The sequence below is a fragment of the Panthera uncia genome (genome assembly GCF_023721935.1).
Source record: "Panthera uncia isolate 11264 chromosome B3 unlocalized genomic scaffold, Puncia_PCG_1.0 HiC_scaffold_1, whole genome shotgun sequence".
Classification (NCBI taxonomy): Eukaryota; Metazoa; Chordata; class Mammalia; order Carnivora; family Felidae; genus Panthera; species Panthera uncia.
Window position 1 is genome coordinate 93,105,982 of NW_026057582.1, and position 24,758 is coordinate 93,130,739.

The following is a 24,758-nucleotide window of genomic DNA, read 5'->3' on the forward strand; positions in this document are numbered from 1 at the left end:
GACAAGGGAAGGAGAATACTATTAGAAAAGGGGGGGGGGGAAGAAATGTTAGTGGGCGAGGGAGGAATCTACTACAATGATCTAGGAGTATGTGCTCCATGAGGTCAGGGTGTTTGTTTTTTTAAACTATTTTGATCCCTGCTATATCTTAATGCCTAAAACAATGTCTGGCTTATGGTAAGCATGCAGTAAGGTTTTGTTGAATAAAAATGTAATGGATGGTAGAATTAAAGCTATTTCAGTCAAAGCTGTTCAAAACATCTTGGTTATCTGCTCCTGGGACTATGTTGGGATTGCATTTCCCCACTCCCTTGAAGCAGGTTTGACCATGTTACCTGCCTTGATCAGTAAAATGTGAGCAGAAGTGAAATGTGTCTTTTTTGGATTGAAGCTTTAGACCAGTGAGGTATTCCCACATTCTGTTTCCTTCTGGCACCATCGAGTGGCAGTGGCAGAGCTGGTAGTTCCTTCAGCAACTTGGATGACAGCTACGTTGGACTTGTTGCATGAGCATGACTTAAAACTTCTGTTGTAAGTCAATGAGATGTTGGGGATTTTCTGTTAGTGTACAGTAATCTAACCTATGTTGACTACAGATATTTATATTAATTTTCATCTGGTTGGAATCCTCATATGGCCAAAGGCACTTGAAGGAGGAGGCTGCCCACTTGTCTCCTGCTTATATATTTGCTCTGGTGTTGCCTTAACATTAGTTAAGAGAGGAGTCTTAGAAATGAGGTCTCAGGCAAGAGAAAGATAGGAGAGGGGATGAAGGGTTATTATAATTATTTTTAAATTTCCAGCCATAAATTTGTAGAAAGGATTGTATTTGTTTAATGTTTAGTATATAGCAGTTTCAATCACATTTCCCCCATTCTGGGCATACCACCATAAGAAGTGCTTGGGAACAAAGACCAGATAAGTAAAAGACCTGTTGTATGTACTTCCACAGATCATAGACTTAGAGTTGGAAGGGTCTTGAGAGATTCTTTGACCAAGTTATCTGGTCTGTGTTTTTATATTCTAATATGGATACCCTAGAATAAATAGCAAGTAGAGATAAGCACCTAAATAAGCATAATGGCATTTATTTTATAATGGCTTTTTAAATAGTTAAAGGCAAATGCAAATTCTTAAAGTATATTCAGGCAAAGGATCAGACAATTTAAGAACAGAAGCTGGGAGTAGAAGAGTTGTTAAAAAATTGGATACTTTGAAGCCAAGTAATCCTCTTTGACTTTGTAAGTTTGCTTCTATAGCAGATACTGATAGTAGGCAAGGCCTGTTAGGCTTTGGTGTTTTAGTTTTAAGGTCCTTCGTCCCACCCCAGAAGGCTAAGATCATTCATTGACATTAGTTTGCACAATGAGCCTCCTTGAGTTCCATTATCTTGAGAGGGATCCCTGGTAACTCTTAGGGCTCCCCTACATCAGGAGCAAGGGCATTGTCAATGAATATGAACAAGCAGTTAAGCTGTAACCTTTGGCCTTTTCTGCCCTAGAAACTTAGTAGCTTTGATGAGAGCTTGAGACATGATCTTGGGGGAGGATGAATTTGCTATGACAACACCTCTCTGTGCCAGGGTTAAGAGATAGTCCTAGGTGAATGTAAATAGAGCTCAACCTTTCCCTTCTCTCCAAAAGCAGCTAGGTTTTGGCTGAGGAGATGTGAGGTTGGCTGGATTCCAGGTAACTCAAGTTACTCACTTGACCCTAGAGAGGAGCAAAGTAGGCAAGAGGCATTGAGGAGGGGGAGGTGGAGAGTTGTCAGTGCATGTGATCAGGCCAGATGACCCATGTCAACGTTTAACCTGATAAGCAGTAGAGTGGAAGATGGAAGAGAAAACCAGATAAGTAACCTTTATATGTTTAAGTCTCTCACCTCAAACTTGCTTTGTACATCCAGACTCTTTTTCTGATAGGGGGCCAAGTTCTTATATAGGAAGGGAAGGAAAATCCAGTTTCTATAGAATGGGAAGATGGGGCAGAGTGAAGTTATTTATTTAACTGTTTTATTTCTTTCTTTGTCATTTTATAACTTTACTGAATATTCTTAGGCTTGACTCACAGTGCCTGTATTTCTCTTGGCTTGGCGGTAGGCTAAGTGACAGAAAGCAGGATGATTAAGGGAAGAAAGGAGTGCTTGAGGAGATCTGTGTGGCCAATGCAGTTTCAGGGAACTGTCATAAATGTAGGAAGCTGGTACCCAAACTAGGCTACATAGAAGACTTACTTCTGTTATATGGTGGATCACTGAAGACCAAGGGTAAAGCATAAAGCCATCTTTATTCTTATAAATCATTCCTTGTAATTCATTTTATTTATTACCTAGTTGTTGTTCAAAACAAAACATTGGCTAATGTTAATTAAAATTTAAATTAATTAAGGATCCCTCTCCAGGCAACACAGTATCAGCACTGGGTTTGGTAGGAGTGGGTAACATTTGGAGGTAGAGAAACTAGAAGGATGCTGGGAAGGTTTATTTTAAGTTACTTACTGTCCCATCTTAGTTTTCCTTTTCCTCCCTTGAAGTATGTGGAAATGAAGAAGGAATATGTATCTTTTCCTGAGTCTAGGCCTTGAACTTGACTTTTATGAAGTTAAACATGAAAGATGGTAGAGGAAATGGAATAAATAGGACATTTCTAGAGATTGTTGATATGGATGGAGGGTGCTCTGAGCAGTAATCTGCTGGTCCAGTTAAGTTGTAACTGCATGCTTTTATTCAGGCCAAAGAACTCCATGATTGACCTATAAGATGGAGGTAGTTGGAGACATCAGGATTTGTATCAGGGTGATAAGGAGGAAACTGTATTCATGGTCACTAAGAGTGAGCATGGGAGGCCTTTGCCTTTTTGTGGCTTCCAGAGGCATACATCCAGATCTCCTTAATTAGGTCAGATCCCCCAGTGTGCAGGTTCTCAGCATCCTGTACCATTCCTTGGTACCACTTGTCCCCTTTTGCCTTCCTCTTTTTTCCTTTTATTAGTTTATTGTTTGTTTCCAATCATACTGTAAACCCCATGAGGTCAAGGCACAAGTCTGTTTTTACTTACTATTTTACCCCCAGTACCTAGTATATTCACAGGTACATAGCATATAATTAGTAAATACTTGCTGAAAGGAGCATGAATGAATTGGAAACATTCAGTGGATCCACTTTATCTTGCAGAAGTATAGCGTTATCTCCAACTTACTGATTAAGGTGGGCTTACTTTCCAAGCTCCTGGATGAAAACCTGCTCCAATAGCTTTTGGTCCAATGGATATTGAAGGATTTTAAAGACTAGTACAGAGCAGTGAGGTAGATCACTGGGCAAGAATAGCTTTACCCCCCCCCCCCCATTTTTTTATTAGTGTAATCCTCACTGTAGAATTATAGTTTTGGTGATTAACATTCCTTTCTTTCACTAGAATGGTCTCATGTTTCTGTAAAGTCTGTTCAAGTCTTTCAGTATAGTCATCATCTGAATCTGTAATGAGGACTCTGTGATTCTCAGGTTGTTTACAAGTCCTTGCCTTCCCCAATATGATTTTTTACCCACTGTCTACCCCTGTAAGTGCTGACCAGTCACAGATATCTGAAAAGGCATTGTCATCCTTGTTGTTTTTGGTCTGTGATGCTTCTGGGTCTCACTACGATTTAAAGGGAGCAGATGTGGGTGGAGGCCTTGAGTGGAGATCTTGGCGTTCTTATGACTCTCCAGTCATCTGGCTGCAGTTCCTGTTATAGTGCTATTCTGTCCAATAATAGCGGTGTCACTTTTAGCAAAGCTAAATTATTTGCGCTTGACTATGATTGCTCTACTAGTGAACTAGAAGCTTAAGAGAGTGCTTAGAGATTTTTCTGTATGTCAAGTCTGTAGAACTGAGTACATTTATCGAAAACTTAAAAGTTGACTGAGATTTAAGGAATTGTCTACACAAGGGCAAGAAGATAAGTATGAAACAAACATTCTGTTTGGGGTGGAGACTGGAAATGTAAAATTTCAGAAATATTGGCGCCTTAAAAAAATACTGTTTTTTTAGGGGCGCCTGGGTGGTTCAGTCGGTTGAAGGTCCAACCCTTGATTTTGGCTCAGGTCATGATCCCAGGGTCGTAGAATTGAGCCCTGTGTCAGGCTGTGGGCTGAGCAGCCTGCTTAAGATTCTGTCTTTGTCACTCGCATGTGCTCTCTTTCTCCCTTTTTCTAAAAAATAAATTAAAAAAGTACTGTTTCTTAAAGGATATTTGGTAGAGAATTGGAAGTACCAAGATGTATACAACTAGAAAAAATTGAGGGGAAGGGGAGATAGTATTAATTAAAGCCTTTTAAAAATTGAAACATTCTTTAATTCAAGAGTTTGTTTGCAGACTTTAACTTTAAAATGTTTTGCACAAACTGGTAAGGTACAGAATCTTTCGGAGTCTGCTTGTTTGTTTTTTTCCTTGATTTCTGAGAAGCAGACAAAAGCTTGCAAAGAGAAGAAACTATCTCTGTTAGAGTAAAACAAAGCTGTTAGGCTATTAATGTTGTTGACAACATTAATCAGATACAAGAAGTGCTCATATTTACTAAAAGAACTCAGTGATAGTAAATATCAATTTTTGTGAAATTGTTGCCATAAGGATCCTTTATCTAGACTCTGAGTTATCAGTATCATCAGTTTCTCTTTCACACAGTTATAATGTTTGTGGATTTCTTGAAAGTGGTTTGCTCAGGTTGTGACAAGTAGCTGTACCTTATATTTTTCAGAATCTTGTATTTCCACATGTGAGGTATGTGGCAATATGAAGAAGGCAGGAAATAAAGGCAGATTCCCTATTGTACAAAAGCTTCACTACTGTGAAACTGCTCATGTGTTTGAGAGTGCTAGCAGTTCTCTTAAGCCACAGCTGAAGGTGATTGAAAGTTGTCACATAATTCAAGTTCAGAATGGACTGCTTTATTTCATGTCTGTCATTGCCTTTAAATGATTAGCCCTTTGAATAAATGAATATTGCACTTGTCCCACTTCCAATTTCTTCAGACCCATTCAGAAAATAACACTGTACGTACACCTTTGCCAGCTATTAGATCAAAAAGCAGCAGCAACAACAAGCCTTTTCATATAAGAGTTAGCCTGTATTACATGCGTTAAATGAGCTGCTACATTGGCCACCTAGTTGTGTCTCAGACAGGAGACACATACTCACCCTCAGGGGCTTTGATGTGCTAGCCCTTCTGTCCACAACAGTTACTCCCACACAGCACCCCTGAGGCCCACCTGCTTTGGGGCTTTGCTGTCAATATCACCTCACTAGAGACATTCCCTAACCACTCTCCCTGTGCCCTTTCTCTTTTATTTTCTTTACATCAGTTATTGCCATCTGACATCTGTGTTTTGCTTATTTGTCAGCCAGTCTTCCCCCACTATATGAGCTCTTCACATACATACCTCCCAGTTCTATTAAATTCTTAATAATTTGTCATGCCTCCATACATATTTTTAAAAAAGAATTAAAGATGTAGTTGTAGCATACTGTGTAACCCCACCCTGTTGGTAATCCCTTCTCTCATTGCTCAAAGTAATGATTATCATGAATTTGTTACTTACCAATCATGTTTTTAATACATTTGCCATATATCTGTATTTATATCTATCTATATAGACATAGATATATAAAGTAACATTGTGCCTGTTTATGAGCCTGAAATAACTGGTTTCAGCATGTCCGTTTCTATCTTGAGTTTGCTTTTTTAAATTGAGTGTATGGCGATTTCAACCATCTATTCATTTTTACTATTATATAGTGGTTCCCTATATGAATATAGTTCATTTATTCTCCAATTGTTGAAAGTTTAGGCTGTTTTTAATATTTTGCCACTACAAAAAAAAGTGGGCATTTTTTCATTTGCAAGTATTTCTCTAGGGAATGTTTTTTGAAGAAAAATTACCAAATCATAGGTATGCTACTTATTCATATACATATTTATTTATTCCAAAGTGCTCTTTCTCATTCTTTTACTCATTTCAACTCACCAATATTGTATGAAAGTCCTTGTTTTTCCACATTCCTCCTCAGATTTGATATTAGCAAACTCTTAAAAATGTTTTTCTAATCTGAAATGTTTTCTTCTCGAATAATTTGATTTTTCTAATTACCGGTAGAGTTAAACACCTTTATTGGTTTATTCACTGTTCAGGTTCACTCTTTTGTAAACTGAAGAGCATGCTCTGCAGATTTCTTATTTGTACTATTAGATTTTTGTTTATTCGATATCAATTGGCATAGTTAATAAGTAAATATGTTTTTTTAACAAAGACTAACACATTGCAGGCTCATTATGTTTTTTTGTTTGTTTTAGGGAAATGTTACTAATGTTGTCCTCAAAAAGTTCTAAAGAGCTCTGTAAAACAATTATGAACCTTCCTTCATTCATTGGCATTTAAGAAATGATACAACCTAATGACTGTAAATACTATAAAGTATCTAGTATGGTGGGATCTAGAGTCGGAGCTAGTACATGTGAATTGCTTACAACATGGATAGCTATTTTTGATTGAGGGTCATCTTTCCATTTGGTGACTATAAATAAATAAGTTCAATGTACCAGTAGTTGTTTATAGCTAAATGCTCAGTTCGTGTCATTTAACAAAGGTGTAAGAAGAGCATTTCCTGCAATGGTGATTCTTTCCTTCTTTTTTCTCATCCTCTAGGTTGTATCAGAGTAAGATGGACGGTAGCTTTGATTGTGATTGTGGTGAGCTGGAGCCACCTGATCACTAACAAAAGACATCTTCTGTTAACCAACAGCCACCAGGGCTTCCTGTTGAAATACACAGCAACAAAGGAAGAAAAGAGGCATAACGGAAATAGTGCTTACCAGCACCTTAGAATGATGCTGCTCAGGACCAGTCCAACACTGAATGTATCTGCACTGTGAGGAGAATGTTCATAGAAGCCTGTTGTGTGCATATTTATTCACATTTTTGTTAAATGTTAAATCGTTTAGCACAGTAAATCTGAGTGCATAGTATGTCATTTCATTCCGTTTGAGTTTCTTGAGTGTTTTCTGTAAATGTCTGCAGAGTTGCTGCCCCTTTCTTGAACTATGAGTACTGCAATCTTTTTAATTCTCAATATGAGTAGAGCTTTTTGAGCTTTAAATCTAAGGGGAACTCAACGGGCCTGGTTGGCATATGCAATGAACATCAAGAAATCATCTTGCTGTGGAAGCAAAATTATTTTTCTTTTCCTTTTTTGAAAGATCTTTCCTTTTGATGTCAGTTTTCTTCCTTGTTTACACAAGTTCAACAATTCGAAAGGAAAAGGCAATAGTAGAGGTTTCAAAATGGCAGAGAAATTTGAAAGTCTCATGAACATTCATGGTTTTGATCTGGGCTCTAGGTATATGGACTTAAAACCATTGGGTTGTGGAGGCAATGGCTTGGTTTTTTCTGCTGTAGACAATGACTGTGACAAAAGAGTAGCCATCAAGAAAATTGTCCTTACTGATCCCCAAAGTGTCAAACATGCTCTACGTGAAATCAAAATTATTAGAAGACTTGACCATGATAACATTGTGAAAGTGTTTGAAATTCTTGGTCCTAGTGGAAGCCAGTTAACAGACGATGTGGGCTCTCTTACCGAACTGAACAGTGTTTACATTGTTCAGGAGTACATGGAGACAGACTTGGCTAATGTGCTGGAGCAGGGCCCTTTACTGGAAGAGCATGCCAGACTTTTCATGTATCAGCTGCTACGTGGGCTCAAATATATTCACTCTGCAAACGTACTGCACAGAGATCTCAAACCAGCTAATCTTTTCATTAATACTGAAGACTTGGTGCTGAAGATAGGTGACTTTGGTCTTGCACGGATCATGGATCCCCATTATTCCCATAAGGTAGGTGCAAAGCCAGCTGAGACAGATCTTTAAACTGATGTGTATCATCAGGAATAGGTCTTGTATTTTCTTTTATATTATGACAGATGTTTTTCCTTAACTGTGTTAAACTTTCCATGGTACCTTTTTTTTCTGATACAGATCTTTCAGTCAGAATCTATGTTTAAAAGGAAGGTGGAGTGGGATCCTAATTACATAAAAATTCTTAAAAGTGTATGGTTATTTATTATAACTGAAACTCTCCCTTATTTAAAAGTGGGATATATTCTTAAGTGTGTAGGGCAGAATTGTGGTTCTATCTGAAGTTAAGAGGGGATGCTATTAGAACTTTTATGTCTTGTGTCCCTTTGAGTCTCTAGTATTCTGTTATGCCTTATTTAGGCACACTTAATTTAGTTTGCTATCTAAATTTGCATGAAGATAAAATGGGAAGTAAGAATAGCTAAAGGGATTCATAGTAACTGTACTTTAGGTAACATTTTGCCTTCATAGAAGAAGTGAGTATTTTCTGAGTTGAACTTTGGTCTTTTAACTTTCAAATGAAATTATCTGTGGGATCCTGATCTTTAAAATATTAAAGTGGAGCTGCTTTGGTTATAAAGAACCCCTAGTTAACATCTACCTTCATAATTTTTCAAGGTTGTTTTGAGGATGCAGTAACACAATATATGTATAACTGTTTTTGTTAAATGCTTTATAAATGTAAAGTAGCAAAATTGATTAAGAGTGGGATATGTAGTAGAGCCAGTCCCGTGGGTTGTCAGTAAGGAGCTTGGCATTAGTTTAGAGGTAGCACCTTTGGTGTTCTTCTCTACCTTTCCCTCATTGATTTGAAACATGCCTGCTCCTTAATTAAGACCTGAAGTGAAAAATAGCTCCTCTTTTGAAACATGTTTTGAAAGTGTGACCTAGAATCAGCACTAAATTCTTACAGTATATTTTGGTCAGCAGACTTCATGTGAACATCATCTTATAGATTATATATCCCAGGGGGAGTTTAAGCTCCTATTTAGCCAGAAAAGTATAAGCGCCTTAAAACTATAGAAACCAGCTGTATTTTGTTAGGATCTCACAATTCGTTTTTATTGTTTTTTGTTTTGTTTTTAAGATCAGGGATTCAAGTTTTGTACTGTTCTTCAGCTAAAGAAAAAAACTGAACTATGTTTTTGTTTCTTTTTCAGGGTCATCTTTCTGAAGGATTGGTTACTAAATGGTACAGGTCTCCACGTCTTTTACTTTCTCCTAATAATTATACTAAAGCCATTGATATGTGGGCTGCAGGCTGCATCTTTGCTGAAATGCTGACTGGTAAAACCCTCTTTGCAGGTTAGAGATTTTAAAATATATGGAAAATTATCCAAAAGAGAAATAATTTTGCATGTATCTATGAAGCAAGATTTATATAAGATTTAAAACAATTGTAGTCTGGAATATTAAGAGAGAAAATGGTGTTTTTAATATTTAAAAAATTTAAAAAACTTTTTCATATATTCACTGAATTGTTCACACAGCAAATATAGTCAGAATTTTAGTGTTCTTTTGTATTTATCTTAAACATAATGTTGTTTTTTTGTACAATGTCTGTTTTTTTGAAAGAGATAGTGTGAGCAAGGGAGGGACGGGAGGTGGGGCTGGGAGAGAATCCCAAGCAGGCTCCACCCTGTCAGTGCAGAGACCCATGTGGGACTCCATCCCATGAACCATGAGAAACCTGAGCCAAAATCAAGAGTCAGATGCTTAACCAACTGAGCCACCCAGGCACCCCAAACATAATGTTGTATTTTTAGATTTATAATACTTGTTGGTAATCTGTGGTGAATGATACCTGAGTTGTATAATGCTGTCAGTATTTGTCACTCGTAGTCAAAATTTTTAGCTATTGTTGAAAACCCAGTAATTCTTTGTCCACTATCATCCCTGTTGCCTGAACTGCCGTGTCCTGTTGCTTGACTCCTTTGACCTTTCAGAAACAAGGAATTTTTTGCTGAGTTTGATGCTATGAGATTTTTCACTACATAGAAATAGTGAAGAATTTTGGTGAGAGGAAGAGAAAGAAAAAAGTGGTAATGTAAATGAGGGTATGAGCCTGAATCAGTGAGAAAAGTTTGATGACAGAAATCGTGTACATGCAAGAATTGGTGCAAAAAGTTGGATGGAAGCAAGGTGTCAAATAATGAAGATATCTATATCTAGTTAAGATGGGGCCAGAATACTTAGAAAGTAGGCAGAAGAATTCCATTTGGAAAACCAGGAAGTAGTAAGGTACTGAAGATTTTTTAGTTAGAGAAGTGACATGATGGTGATTTAGGTCTTTTCTCTCTTTGGACATTATTGTTTTTCTCTCTAACCAATCTTACTTAGAGTGGCCCTCCCACCACTCCCAGATTATGCTAAGAGCAGAAGAAAGGGCAGGGTCTGCTTACAAAAGAAGGATTACTAAAAGAAAGATAAGGGTGCATAGGAGAACACTATTGAAGAAAGGATGGTATGACTAAATGCCCTTACTTTTCTCTTTTAATGCTGACATTTGCACTACTCAGCTTATGTAACATTGACCAATCATTTGTAGTTTTCCCCGTAAATTTATCTGAAATTTCTTCCGATATGTCTCATAGTGATTGAATTTCAATTTAGAAAACTGAGAAAATACCAGTTATTCGTGGAAACTAAATGCTTGAGTGGATTGAATCTTTTCCTAGAAACAATACTGTAATTGGAGGTTATATTCCTGATATTCAAGTACCTTCCAACATATGTAAAATAATTACTGTATTATTTGTTGCTGTATGACCAGCTGTCTCAAAATGTAGTTGCTTAAACAACAAACATTTATTATCTCATACTTTGTATGTGTCAGGAATTGGGAGGTGACTTCACTGGGTGGTTCTAACTCAGATTTGTTTAGTCAAGGTGTTGGTTAGGTCTGCAGTCATCTGAAGGCTTGACTGGGGCAGGAAGATCCACTTGTAGATAGCTTACTCACATGACTTATTAGGAAGCCTCAGTTTGTCATCATATGGGCTTCTCTATAGGATTGCTTGAATGTCTTCATTATGTTGGCTTCATGAAGCTGGCTTCCCCCAGAATGAATGATCCAAAAGAGAGCAAGGAGAAAGCTTCTGTATCTTAAAAAAAAAAAAAAAAAGTCCTATCAGTATGTAATTCACATGCCATACACTTCACCCATTTAAGATATACAGTTCAATATTTTCTAGCATATTCACAGGATTGTATAACCATCTAATTTTGGAACATTTTTGTCCCCCCTAAAAGATAGCCTGTAACCATTAGCAGTTACTTTCCATTTCCCCTTTCTTCTAGCTCCTGACAAACACTAAGCTACTTTATTTCTCTGTAGATTTGCCTGTTCTGGGTATTTCATGTAAATAAGTTATGTAACAAGTGGCCTTGTGACTGACTTATTTCATTTAATGTAATATTTTGGAGGTTCATCCATGTTATAACATGTATTAGTATGTCCTCTTTTTGTGGCTAAATAATTCCACTCTGTGTATGTGCCACACTTTGGTTATACATTCAGCAGTTTATGGAAATTTGGGTTATTTGTCCTTCTTGGTTATTGTTACTGATGCTACCATGTGCATCAGTGAACAGTTTTTGTGTAGTTTTATGTTTTCCATTCTGTTGGATTTGTATATACTTAAGAGTAGAATTACTGTGTCATATGATAACTCTATGTTTAACTTTTTGAAGAAATGCTAGACCATTTTCCAAAGTGGTTGTAACACTTTACATTCCCACCAGCAGTGTATGAGGGTTCTATTTTTCCACATTCTCACCAACATTAATTAAAATGTAGTCTGTCTTATATTCTTTTTGAATATGAAGTAGTATCTTATTGTGGTTTTGATTTGCATTTACCTAATGACTAATAATGTTGAGTGTGTGTTTATTGACAATGTGTCATTTTTGGAGAACTATCTAGATCCATTGCATATTTTTGTTTTTTAATTATTTAATGCTTATGTTTGGAGAGAGAGAGAGCATGAGCATGAGCAGGGGAAGGGGCAGAGAGAGAGGGAGACACAGAATCCAAAGTAGGTTCCAAGCTCTGAGCTGTCGGCACAGAGCCCAACGCGGGGCTCAAACCCACGAACCATGAGATCATGACCTGCGCTGAAGTTGGACACTTAACCGACTGAGCCACCCAGGTGCCCCTTCATTGCGTATTTTTAAATTGGGTTGTTTGTATTTTATATTTGAGGTATAAGAGTTCTTTATATATTCTGGATACAAATCATTTAATCAGAAAAATGATTTGAATATATTTTCTCCCATTCCACAGGTTCTCTTTTTACTTTCTAGATGGTGTCTTTGGAAACAAAAGATTTGAGTTCTGATGAGGTCTATTTTACCTATTTTTTTTCTTTTGTCACTTTTGCTTGGTGTCATATATGTGAAATTATTGCCTGAGCCCTAAGAATTTTATAGTTTTAGCTTTTGAATTTAGGTCTGTGATCCATTCTGGGCTAATTTTTGTGTATGGTGTGAGGTAGGATTTAACTTTATTATTTTGGATGTAGATATCCAGTTATTCCAGCACCATTTGCTGAAAACATTATTCTTTCTGATTGAATTATTTTGGCCCTCTTGTCAAAAACCAGTTGACCCTAAATGCAGCATGTCATTTTGTGATCTAGACTCAAAAGTGACACACTGTCATTTCAGCTTTATTTTATGCATTAGAAATAAGTCATCTAAGTCTACCTCACACTCAAAGGGAGGGAAGTTGGATTCCACCTTTTGAAGGGAAGAGTACCAAAAAATTTGTGGACTTTTTTTTTTTTTTTTTTTTTAAGTGGGTTCTACAGGGCACCTGCATGGCTCAGTCGGTTAAGTGTTTGTGGCTCGGGTCATGATCTCATAGTTAATGAGTTCGAGCCCTGCATTGGGCTCTGTGCTGACAGCTCAGAGCCTGGATCCTGCTTCAGATTCTGCATCTACCCGTCTGTCTGCTCCTCCTCCACTCACATTCAGTATCTTTCTCTCTCAAAAATAAACGTGAAAACAGTATAAAATAAAGTGGATTCTACACATAATGAGGGGCTTGAACTCAGGATTCTGAGATCAAAAGTTGCATGGTCTAATGATTGAGCCAGCCAGGCACCCAAATTTGTGGACATATTTTAATGCTGCCACAATAATGAATATTTTATCAGGAAAACTAGCTTGTTTATAATTGTTATATCATGCTCTAAGTCATTTGAAATGGGGTCAGAACTTAATGCTATATTGATTATTCATTCAACATATTCAGAATTGTTCAAGTATAGCAATAAAAATAATTGGATTAAACAACACCTTTAAATAACAATATTTTGATCTTACACCCATGTAAACTTTAAACAGTTAATGAGAATTATATGTAAAATGATTTGAAAGATCCAGTTTTAATTCTCTTCTCCTTTATTGGTAAATTTGTGAGCCATTCAACAAAAGCAGCATGAGGGAGATGTTTATTAGATAGAGGCCTCAAATGAACAGAGCAATAAAAGACACCCACTGAAATGTCTAATACCATCTCAAATTTAACCTATCCAAAACTGAACTGGTATATCTCCCTCCTTTCTTTTTCTGCTGTCTTCCTCATCTGTGTAAACCAGATCCACTTTTTAGTTGCCAAGGCAAACATCTTGGCTTCATCTTTCACTTTGGTCAGTACAGAGTCTATGGACTCTTCCTTTGAAATATATTCAGAATCTAACTGCTTGTTATTATCTCTATTAGCTTCCCACCTCCCTGTGGTTCAGTCAACCACTGTGTCTCTTCTGGTCTATTGCAGGATTTTTAACTGTCTTTCCTGCTTTAATATTTGCTGTCTGTAGCCTAATTACCACATAGTAGCCATAGTATTTCTCTGAAAACATAAATCAGAACGTGCCATTTTTCTACTTGAAATTCTGTAATGTCTCCCTATCACATTCAGGATAAAGTATACCCTTTGTGTTCTGGTACCATTCTGACTTTATCTTCTATTCCCTGCAGCCATTCTGTTTCAGCTACACTTAACTAATTGTTGTTTCTTGGACAAGCCCTCTGTCTCCTATGGGCCTTTGGGCCTTTCCCCATCTTTCTGTAACTCCTTTCCTCCATATGAATGCATGGTGTGTTCTCCAACTTCTTTAATTTTCAGCATTTCCAAGGAAGGAGGCCTTCCTTGGTCATCCTGCATAAATTAATAATCCTGCCCCTAACACTGCTATTTATCCTCCCTGCTTACTCTATTTTTCTTCATGGCATTTGACATAAATGTTGACAGAGTTATTATCTGTTTTTCTCCACTAGATTGTAAGCTCCATGAAGACAGAGGTTTGGTCTTTTTTGTTTCATAGGTGTATTTCTTTTAACTTTTTTTTTTTTTTTAATGTTTATTTTTGAGAGAGACAGATTGTGAGTTGGGGAGGGGAAGAAAGCAAGGGAGACACAGCATCCAAAGCAGGCTCCAAGCTCTGAGCTGGCAGCAAAGAGCCTAACATGGGGCTCAAATTCACAAACCGGTGATATCATGACCTGAGCCCAAGTCAGCCACTTAACCGACTGAGCCACCCAGGTGCCCTCATAGCTGTATTTTAAAGTACCTTGCTCATAGTAGGAACCCCAAGAAAAATTTGGGAGATTGAATGGATTCTAGAAATTCGTGGAAAGGCAAACTGAATGGTTTTCTTTAGTCACCATTTAGCTTAAAGTTCCCCCTTTTATTTATTTAGTTTTTAATACTTATTTATTTTTGAGAGAGAGAGAGAGACAGAGTGTGAGTGGGGGAAGGGCAGAGAGAGAGGGAGACAAAAAATCCGAAACAGGCTCCAGGCTCCGGGCTCCAGGCTCCAGGCTCCAGGCTCCAGGCTCCAGGCTCTGAGCCGTCAGCACAGATCTGGACACGGGGTCGAACTCACAAACTGTGAGATCATGACCTGACCTGAGCCAAAGTTGGGCACCCAACCTACTGAGCCACCCAGGCACCTCTTCCCGCTTTTATTTCTTTAATACTGGTTCTGAAATGGCTACCTGAGTGTAACCTATAACTATAAAACTTCTTGTGCAGATCTGGTCCAGCCATCCATTTTACTGGTGATGAAATGAAGCCTTTATCATCTTAAGTATGCCCAGAGGTATAGCCAGTTAATTAGCGATACAGCCACGACTAGAATCCATGTGTCTTGAATCCCAGTTCATTGCTTTCTTCACTACTTTATGATGCCTTAATTTGAGGCTAAACATAAAGGGTCAGTTTCTTATGGCAACAAAGCAGCCAAAAGTAAATATGTCAGTGAGCTGAAATCGGAATAGATCTGCTTTTTGAGTAGATTGATGATATTCAAAGTAAAGAAACATGCTCATTAAAGATTCAGTTAAAACCGTTTTCCTCCCAGTGGTCATTACAGTATTTAAGTTAGTTTCCTATAACTTTAGAATGTCTTTTGCAAATAAGTAAGCATTGAGGAATATGTTTATATTGTATTTGATGTTTATCTAATTTCAGGTGCACATGAACTTGAACAGATGCAGCTGATTTTAGAATCTATTCCTGTAGTACATGAGGAAGATCGTCAGGAGCTTCTCAGCGTAATTCCAGTTTACATTAGAAATGACATGACTGAGCCACACAAACCTTTAACTCAGCTGCTTCCAGGAATTAGTCGAGAAGGTATTGTTACTCAAGAGTAACCATCATGTAATGGGGTGTATGTGTGTATGTGTGTGCATGTGCGTGCACACGTGTGCACATGCATGCATGCAAGCAGGATCTCTATATTCCCAAAAAGTCTTTAGACATTAAGATATATCTAAAATTTCAACCCTTACTTTCCCTTTCCCTGAATCTTAGAGAGGGATATCTTTTTTTGTTCCTCTGAATAATTTTTCAGATTGAATAAACTGAACCCCTCTCCTGGTTCTAACTCCATCTATTTTTTTAGCTTGCACCTCTGATTCTCTGGCATAGGTGAGCATCTAGAAACCCTGTCCCTCATTAAGCTAGAATGTTCTGTGAGGGTTATATGATAAGTAAGTTGGGTATGAATATGCATGTTATTTACATATGAAAGTGAATTGAGTTGGGAGAAAGCAAAGGCTTCTGGGCAAGGAAGTAGAGGAAAGAGCAAAACTCCATATGAGCAAACAAATTACATTAGAGTTTGCAGGTTCGTGTTAGGAATATTAGGTGCTAAATATGAGAATTTGTGCAAGCTTGAAAGGGGTAGGAACTTAGAATCAAAACTTTGTTGACCATTAACACAGTAATTTTATGTTTCAAAAAAGAGTGACATGTCTTCAGGATTTGTTGATATAAATAATATACAAAAGTCTTTAACTCTTGTAGTGGTTACCTGTAGTAAGATAATTTTTTTAAAATTTATTTTTAAATCTCTGCACCCAATGTGGGGCTCGAACTCAACCCCCAGATCAAGAGTTGCATGCTGTATTGACTGAGCCAGCCAGGTGCCCCAGGATAACATTTTTTTAAGGATGAGCATTGGACATAAGGAAAATCTTTCTTAAAAGTTGATTGTGTCTTATATTTTTAAGAATTATCATATTAAGATACATCGATGTCAGTATTGTATGGTTCTTTCATGAATCAAGTTAGGGATATATAGTTGTTTCTCTTAATTACATATCCATTATTCATGTTACCCACTCTGATCACTATATGTGGTTTGGGTTAGTGTGTATCAAAGTGTTTTAAAGTAGCAAGTGTTTTGAGAAATAGGCACTGGATGGGGATATCATAATGACATTTTGTTTTCTTCACTTGTGCTTAGAACCTATATAGTAAATGCCTAAGTAATGAGGAAGCAGCTGTATTTAATTTCAGCAGGTTTTGTAGGCTTCCTTTTCAGTAGTTCTACATTCCTAACCAGTCTTCAAGTCTTATCTTCACATTCAGATTCCAGTGCGCTGTCTTGCTCCTGACCTTGTAGCCATGTCATGACACCCTTTTTCGTAACTGAACAGTAGTCACGTAGCATTGGACTGTGCCTCAGAATCCTCTGTGGGAGAATTTTTTTTGAGAGAGAGAGTGAACGAGAACGAGAACACAAGATGGGGACAGGGGCAGCAGAAGAGAGGGAGAGAATCTGAAGCAGACTCTGTACTCAGCTTGATGCTATGACCCAGGGAGCATGACCTGAGCTGAAATCAAGAGTCCGATGCTCAACTGACTGAGCCACCCAGGTGTCCCAAGTGGGAGCTTCTTAAAAATGCAGACTGTTCAGTCAGAATCCAGAGGTAGGGTGGGGAGTAGAGCAGGTGTCTGTTTTTAAAGCCCTCTACAGGTGTGGCCCCACTCAGCCAGGTTGAGAGACATTGCTCAGGAATAACCTTGATTGGCTTTGAGCCGTTGTCGCTATTGCTGTGTCTTATCCACAGAGGTAAGCTATTAATAATGTAGGACATTGCTGTTGAAGCATTTGCAGGCTAGCCAAACTTGAATCTTCTATTTCCCCTACCCTCATTAGGGTCAGGACCATGTCTTAGTTGGTTTTGAATCAACTTGAATATTTGCCTGATGGCTGGGATGTATGTCTTTCATAATGGGTTAATTAACCATCAGCCAAAGATCCTTGGTATTCACAAGTAGCGGAACTATGCTTATATACAAGTGCATAGCAGAGTTTTTAAATTTCCTGAGACTAAAGATACGTTGTGTAGATGTGCTCTACACCAGTTTCTTCTTAATCAAGATTAACATTGGAGTTTTATTTTTGGAACAGAGCACATTCTGAGGCAATGGGGACTTCATAAGAAATACATGTTCTTTTCTCCCACTCTGTTCATGATCTTCAGAGGAAAAAGCCAAACAAGATTAAGTACATATGAATTAACATGTAATAATGAAGACAATTAAGAACCCTAGTGGTCTTTCTTTTTTTTTTTTTAATTTTTTTTTTTAATGTTTGTTTATTTTTGAGACAGAGACAGAGCATGAATGGGGGAGGGTCAGAGAGAGAGGGAGACGCAGAATCCGAAACAGGCTCCGGGCTCTGAGCTGTCAGCACAGAGCCCGATGCGGGGCTCGAACTCACGGACTGTGAGATCATGACCTGAGCCGAAGTCGGACGCTTAACCGACTGAACCACCTAGGCGCCCCAGAACCCTAGTGGTCTTCATCTTTCAATGAAATAATCTTTTTTCATTTCACCCTATACTTATCTCTCATCCTCCCTTTTGCTTTCTCACATCAAAATTTTTTTTATGTCTTAGCACACTTCAACACCATCATAGCAAATAGATTTATTTCCTTTAGAGCAGTGCTGTCCAATAGGACTTTCTGTAATTATGGAAATAGTCTATGTATGTGTATATTGCATGCACTTGGGAGCTCAGCCTAGCTAGTTTCTTTGTTATCTCTTCCTCTTTCCACCTGCTGCCTACAGTTCCCAAATGCTAGGGATTTGAGTATATTCTTCTTGTGTATTGGGATATGTATCTCCCTTCTCTCTGAGAATGGTGATTGTGCTGGGTCAGCCCTTCATAACTGTGCCTTAGAGTCTCTCTTGCCTTGTGACACATGGTCTCTGGGCTAATTAAGATAGACTCTTTTGCAAGACAACCAAGAACAGCTTGATGTATTGTGAAATGACTTCCTAGATTAGGGTAATATGATAAGAGGGGGATAAGGGGGAGGAGAGGAAGAGGCCTCAGCCCTGGGCCACTGCAGGGCCTGAATAGCAGTGAGTCTTAGTTTCTATAGTCTTTATTGGAGTGATTGAGTATTGAATGAGATAATGTATATGAAAACACTTTGTAAAATATAAAAGGCTGTAAAAAATCAGCTATTGTTTACATTAATGAGAAATCGGGAATTGAAAATGGAAGAATTATCTTTTCCTTAGAGACAGAGGTAAAGATACGAGGGTGTGTGACAGGCCATAGTGAAGAACTAGGGATTGAGGTAAATGTGAAGCGGGTTTATCTGTTGAGAATGATAGTGTAAAGAGATGGTGTGGAACATTGCTGAGCAATAGCAAAGGCCAAATTGCAATTCCACAGTATGAATTTGTAGTGAGCCGTGGGTGTGATTTTGCATGTAGCTTTCATCAGGCCTGTACGGCTAGGGAGCAGAGAAAGTAGATGGGGGAAATCACTCAAAGTTGAAGATTGGTATAAATCATAAGGCATACAAGTGTGTGGTGGTGTAAGGGCAACCTTTAGGCTGGTGACAGTGTGGTTCAGGCTGAGTTAGCAGCTTAGGAAGGCCCAGTGATTGATGTGAGACAGAGATCAACAAATTAGTACAGCAGCTAGTCAGTGAGATAAGGGAAGGAAAGGGGAAAGTGTTTTTTTATTAAGCACTAGACACTATGCTTTACATTTAATTTTTATACCTTATAAGATATCTGTCAATATACCCATTTTATACATGAAGAAACTGAAGTTCAAGTTTAAGTAATCTGTCTAGCTCTTGACAGCTAGGGAGTAATTCAGTTAAGCTTGTGAGTTGCAGAGCTGAGATTACGACCTATAGTATTAGGTTGAACCATATGAAATTGCTGTCATTTGCCCATTTTTGACTGACAAAAATAGAAGTTTCAGATGATTCAACTTAATATATTCTTTTTTTTTTTTTTTGTAACTGAGCATAATAGATTGGGGTACATTTCAAATATTTATTAAGATTATTGAATAGGTATCTTTTTAATCTGTAAATCAGTTTTATTTCACTGATAAATTAATTTACCTTTTAATTGTATAATCCCTTTTTTTCCCCTACATTGGTTGGCAGACCTCCAGTACAATTAAGGTGTTTTATCTCTTTTGCAGCACTGGATTTCCTGGAACAAATTCTGACATTTAGCCCAATGGATCGGTTGACTGCAGAGGAAGCGCTTTCTCATCCTTACATGAGCATATATTCTTTTCCAATGGATGAGCCAATTTCCAGTCATCCTTTTCATATTGAAGATGAAGTTGATGATATTTTGCTTATGGATGAAACTCATAGTCACATTTATAACTGGGAAAGGTAAATTGATGCTAAGGTAGAAAAATACAATTTATTATATTTTCACAACAGTGTACTAATTACTATATGATCACGGCCCACTTATTATGTGAGTTTTATTTTTAAATTATGGTAAGACAATGTAGATCTCTTAAAAATTTACTGATGGGGGGCGCCTGGATGGGTGGCTCAGTCAGTTCGGTGTCAGACTCTTGATTTTGGCTCAGGTCATGATCTCACTGTTTGAAAGTTTGAGCCCCGTGTCGGGGTCTGTGCTGACAGTACGGAGTTGGCTTGGGATTCTGTCTGCCCCTCCCTTGCTTGCTCGCTCTCTCACAATAAATAAATTAAAAAAAATAATTAGTGATGGTCCCTTGGGGTTTCTGCTAAACTTAATATCTTTGAATAGCCTTTATGTAATTTAAATATTAATAGTTACTATTTAAGATGTTGGATGACAAGACTCAACCTTAATCCAGTAAGGTATCTGCATAATGTCTCAAATCTTTCCATATAATCTCTTGTATCTTAGGATAGCAATTATTTTGATTCATGGTATATGCTATTCAAATCTGTTTTCCTAATGACATAAAATTAACCTTCGGGGGAAATCTGGGTGGCTCAGTTGGTTAAGCATCCAACTTCGGCTTGGGTCATGATCTCACGGTTTGTGAGTTTGAGCCCCATGTTGGGCTCTGTGCTGACAGCTCAGAGCCTAGAACCTGCTTTGGATTCTGTGTCTCCCTCTCTCTGCCCCTCCCCCTGCTCGTACTCTGTCTTTCTCTGTCTCTCTCAAAAATAAATAATAAACACTAAAAAAATTAAAAAAAAACTTCAGTTAACATAGGTCCAGTATAAGGGACTTTTCTATTTTGAATAGTATAAAATATCAAAATGGATAACATCATACATTTGAGTTAAAGATTTTTTTCCCTCCGCTTTCTTTTAGGATTTCTAAATTTCTGGAGAAATTTAGGTATAATTTTGCTTCAAAGTAAGGTTGTAGCATATAATAATGGATCGATGTTGTTTAAAATCTTCAGATAATTTTGATATTTAGCCACTAGGTGTTAAGTCACTAATGACAGTCGTAAAACTTTAAAATTTCATATATTTCTTTGTTTAAAAGAAAAATCATTAAATTAGTATGTGAAGTCATTGCATTTTCCTCCTAAAATGTTCAGGTATTTGTATGTTTACACACCTCTGCCAATGACCATTTTGTCCACATGAACATTTCTACTACCTGTGTATAGTAGGTACATAACCAGATGTCTTCTAATATCTTTCCTAGTCTCTCCTCCCCATCCCCCAACCATTTGTGTGTGTCTCCCAGTCTGCTGCTACTTGGGCATGAATGGTCACCTCGCTGTGATATGTCAGTAAGAGGATACCGTATTTGGTAGTGCTTATACATGGAGAGGTTTTTTTTCTATTCATTATGAGTTCTAGGAAGCCTTCCTTTTTTTCTAGTCTGACTTGGTACCAGTACAGTGAAAATCTGTAAGAGACCTGATTAAGATTAGAGATTCATTTTGTGGCCACAAAGTGTTTTTTCTGTGTATGAAACTGTTGGACTTGAACCGTAGACATGCCAGTCACTCAGATGTTTATCTGCACCTGTGTTTGAGGTGGATGAAAAATAGAGAAAAGATGGAATAAGTGTAAAATGGTATTTCATCTTAAATTTAAAAATGGAGGGCTTAGAATTTTGTTATAATCATAGGCTTCATTGGTAATTACCAAAATTGCCTTTTATTACTTTATGTAGTAATAGATCTTACCTATCCATTAAAGTTAGGAGTTACGCTCCTGTTATCCCTGCATAGACCTAGCAGAGTGCTTTCACCTAAAAGGCACTCAGTGAATTTGAAAATGAAATCATACCCCTGCACTAACAGTAATGTATTCATTTTTTTCAGGTACCACGATTGCCAATTTTCAGAGCATGATTGGCCTATACATAACAACTTTGATATTGATGAAGTTCAGCTTGACCCAAGAGCTCTGTCTGATGTCACTGATGAAGAAGAAGTACAAGTCGATCCTCGAAAATATTTGGATGGAGATCGTGAGAAGTATTTGGAGGATCCTGCTTTCGATACGAATTACTCTACCGAGCCTTGTTGGCAGTACCCAGATCATCATGAAAACAAATATTGTGATCTGGAGTGTAGCCATACTTGTAACTACAAAACAAGGTCATCGTCTTATTTAGATAACTTAGTTTGGAGAGAGAGTGAAGTTAACCATTATTATGAACCCAAGCTTATCATAGATCTTTCCAATTGGAAAGAACAAAGCAAAGAAAAGTCTGATAAGAAAGGCAAGTCAAAATGTGAAAGGAATGGATTGGTTAAAGCCCAGATAGCTCTAGAGGAAGCATCACAGCAACTGGCTGAAAAAGAAAGGGAAAAGAATCAGGGATTTGACTTTGATTCCTTTATTGCAGGAACTATTCAACTTAGTTCACAACATGAACCTACTGATGTTGTTGATAAATTGAATGACTTGAATAGCTCAGTGTCCCAACTAGAATTGAAAAGTTTGATATCAAAGTCAGTAAGCCGAGAAAAACAGGAAAAAGGCATGGCAAATTTGGCTCAGTTAGAAGCCTTGTACCAGTCTTCTTGGGATAGCCAGTTTGTGGGTGGTGGGGAGGACTGTTTTCTTATAAATCAATTTTGTTGTGAGGTAAGGAAGGATGAACAAATTGAGAAGGAAAACACTTATACCAGTTACCTGGACAAGTTCTTTAGCAGGAAAGAAGATACCGAAATGCTAGAAACTGAGCCAGTAGAGGATGGGAAGCTTGGGGAGAGAGGAAATGAGGAAGGATTTCTGAACAACAGTGGGGAGTTCCTCTTTAACAAGCAGCTCGAATCCATAGGCATCCCGCAGTTTCACAGTCCAGTTGGGTCCCCACTGAAGTCAATCCAGGCCACCTTAACACCTTCTGCTATGAAATCTTCCCCTCAGATTCCTCATAAGACATACAGCAGCATTCTGAAACATCTGAACTAAAACACTCAGCAGACATTTCTCTTTGTATTCTTCATGAAATGTGTTTTGTCTTTTTTATTACTAGTGTTTAAGTCATTTTTTTACTTGAATCATATGGTGTCATTTAGAAAGGATTTTATTAGTTCTTGGTTTTTAAAATCCAGACTTTTTTTCTACATGTGAGATGGTTTTCATTTTAACTGGCATGTCGTTTGCACACAAAAATAAAGAATAGAGCAAAATAATGCAATGCAGGAGGAGACAAAAGAAATGCACTAAGACAAGTAAAAAACATTCTCTCATAGAACAATGATCTGTTTTACAGGAAACAAAAATCTTGCCTTGAAATTTACACAGTGAGACTGTACATAATTGCATGAAAATATCTATTTTTTTCCTAAAACATTTTTCATTCATGAGTATTTTCAAGTTTTTCATACTGTACACATTTCTTAAAACACATGATACCAGCAGCAACTGAAAATGAATGCCGAATTTGGTACACATGTGTTATCTACCTCAAGGTAACAAAAGTATGTGGCAAAACATATACCATCCATAGTGCTTCACACATGCACTTCTATTTAGCCAGCGTTTATTGTAGTAAACTATTAATAAGATTCACACACCGTTTATAAATGTTCTGGTATGCATTCTTTATAATGAAGTGTTACTACATCACATCTTATTTATTTTAGAAAATCAGTATATTTTCTGTATTTAATTATAAAAAGTTGACTTAGTTTTTGAAATTTATTTGCAAATACACTTTTTCCATTTGGCACTATGGTTTGTTGCCTACTTAGCTGAATATATAATGTCGGCTCATCCTAAGGCTGTCCACGTACTTAATTTACTTTCGTATTCATTTTAAGTAAAGCGCTCACTGTGTATAGGAATTTGTATTTTGGAGGTGCTTGATCTATCTACAAAGAAACATTAGGAATTACTTTATTATAAAATGCTCCTAGAAGTCTTAACTGTGTTTATTTTTAAACAAAACAAATTGTAATGTTAGACTTGTGTGCATGGAAGTAATTAAGGTACATCATTATTGTAGTTTAAAAGTTGTACATGATAAGACATATTTTGTTTTTACTGTATGTTTTTACTGAATGATCTGTTCCCCATCCCAAGGCAAGCATGAATAAAATTAGGTTAAATATAGCATGTGGTGTTGGAGTCTCTTAGAATTTGTTTCATCTATTTTATTTTATTGAATACTGTCAGTATCTTTAGTTATCCTGTTCAAAGAAAAGGACAAATAAACATGGCCAGCAACTATGGCTCCTGTTGAACTCTTTAGGGTAGTGCAGGAAAAGTAAAAATTACTAGCAAATTCTTTAGTCTCACCTTTCAGCAAAATTGTGGCTGTACTTTAGACTATGTTAGGCTAAACAGCTTCAAAGAAAAAGCTTCTTTGTCTCTACACAGAAACCTTGTTGATTTACCTTCACACATTAAAATGGAATAAGGTTTTATATATTTCAAAACTATTAAGTGCCCTTGGAGGCTTTGAAGTACGCAGAGGAACCTCCTTTAAATGTATTTGCTCTACAGTACATCATGTTTCCTTTGTTCAAGAACTTACCTATTTACCTATCCAAATATAAAACCACTTTTCCTTTAACCTCCCTTTTCCATTTGTCTTCCTTATTTATATACAAAGCCAGTTCTATTAATATTCAGACTTCTACCTTCCCGGTGACCTATTCACTGATTTCATTTGGATTCTCAGAGCTTTTAAAAAATACAGGTATTTTCTGGATGAGTATCATTGTCACATGTTGTGAATTTATACTCCAGTTAACCTTAAAAAGACAAACTCTTAGAGTGGAAGCTTTCAGCTTTTCACCATTGGATATTATGTTAAGCTGTGGATTTTCATATATGGCCTTTATTACTTTGAAGTAATTTCCTT

The 24,758-nt window shown here is 37.3% G+C and overlaps 1 protein-coding gene across 1 annotated transcript in view; it reads left to right on the forward strand.

Moving 5' to 3' along the window:
- MAPK6 (mitogen-activated protein kinase 6) overlaps positions 1-24,005 on the forward strand; it is a 35,936-nt gene extending 11,931 nt beyond the window's left edge. Inside the window, exons 2-6 of the mRNA XM_049613627.1 lie at positions 6,680-7,869; positions 9,051-9,195; positions 15,371-15,535; positions 19,654-19,855; positions 21,757-24,005. Of these exons, the coding sequence (XP_049469584.1) occupies positions 7,315-7,869; positions 9,051-9,195; positions 15,371-15,535; positions 19,654-19,855; positions 21,757-22,858 (2,169 nt within the window). The 5' untranslated portion in view covers positions 6,680-7,314 and the 3' untranslated portion in view covers positions 22,859-24,005. The remainder of the gene's footprint in view (positions 1-6,679; positions 7,870-9,050; positions 9,196-15,370; positions 15,536-19,653; positions 19,856-21,756) is intronic.
- Positions 24,006-24,758: the final 753 nt, after the last annotated feature.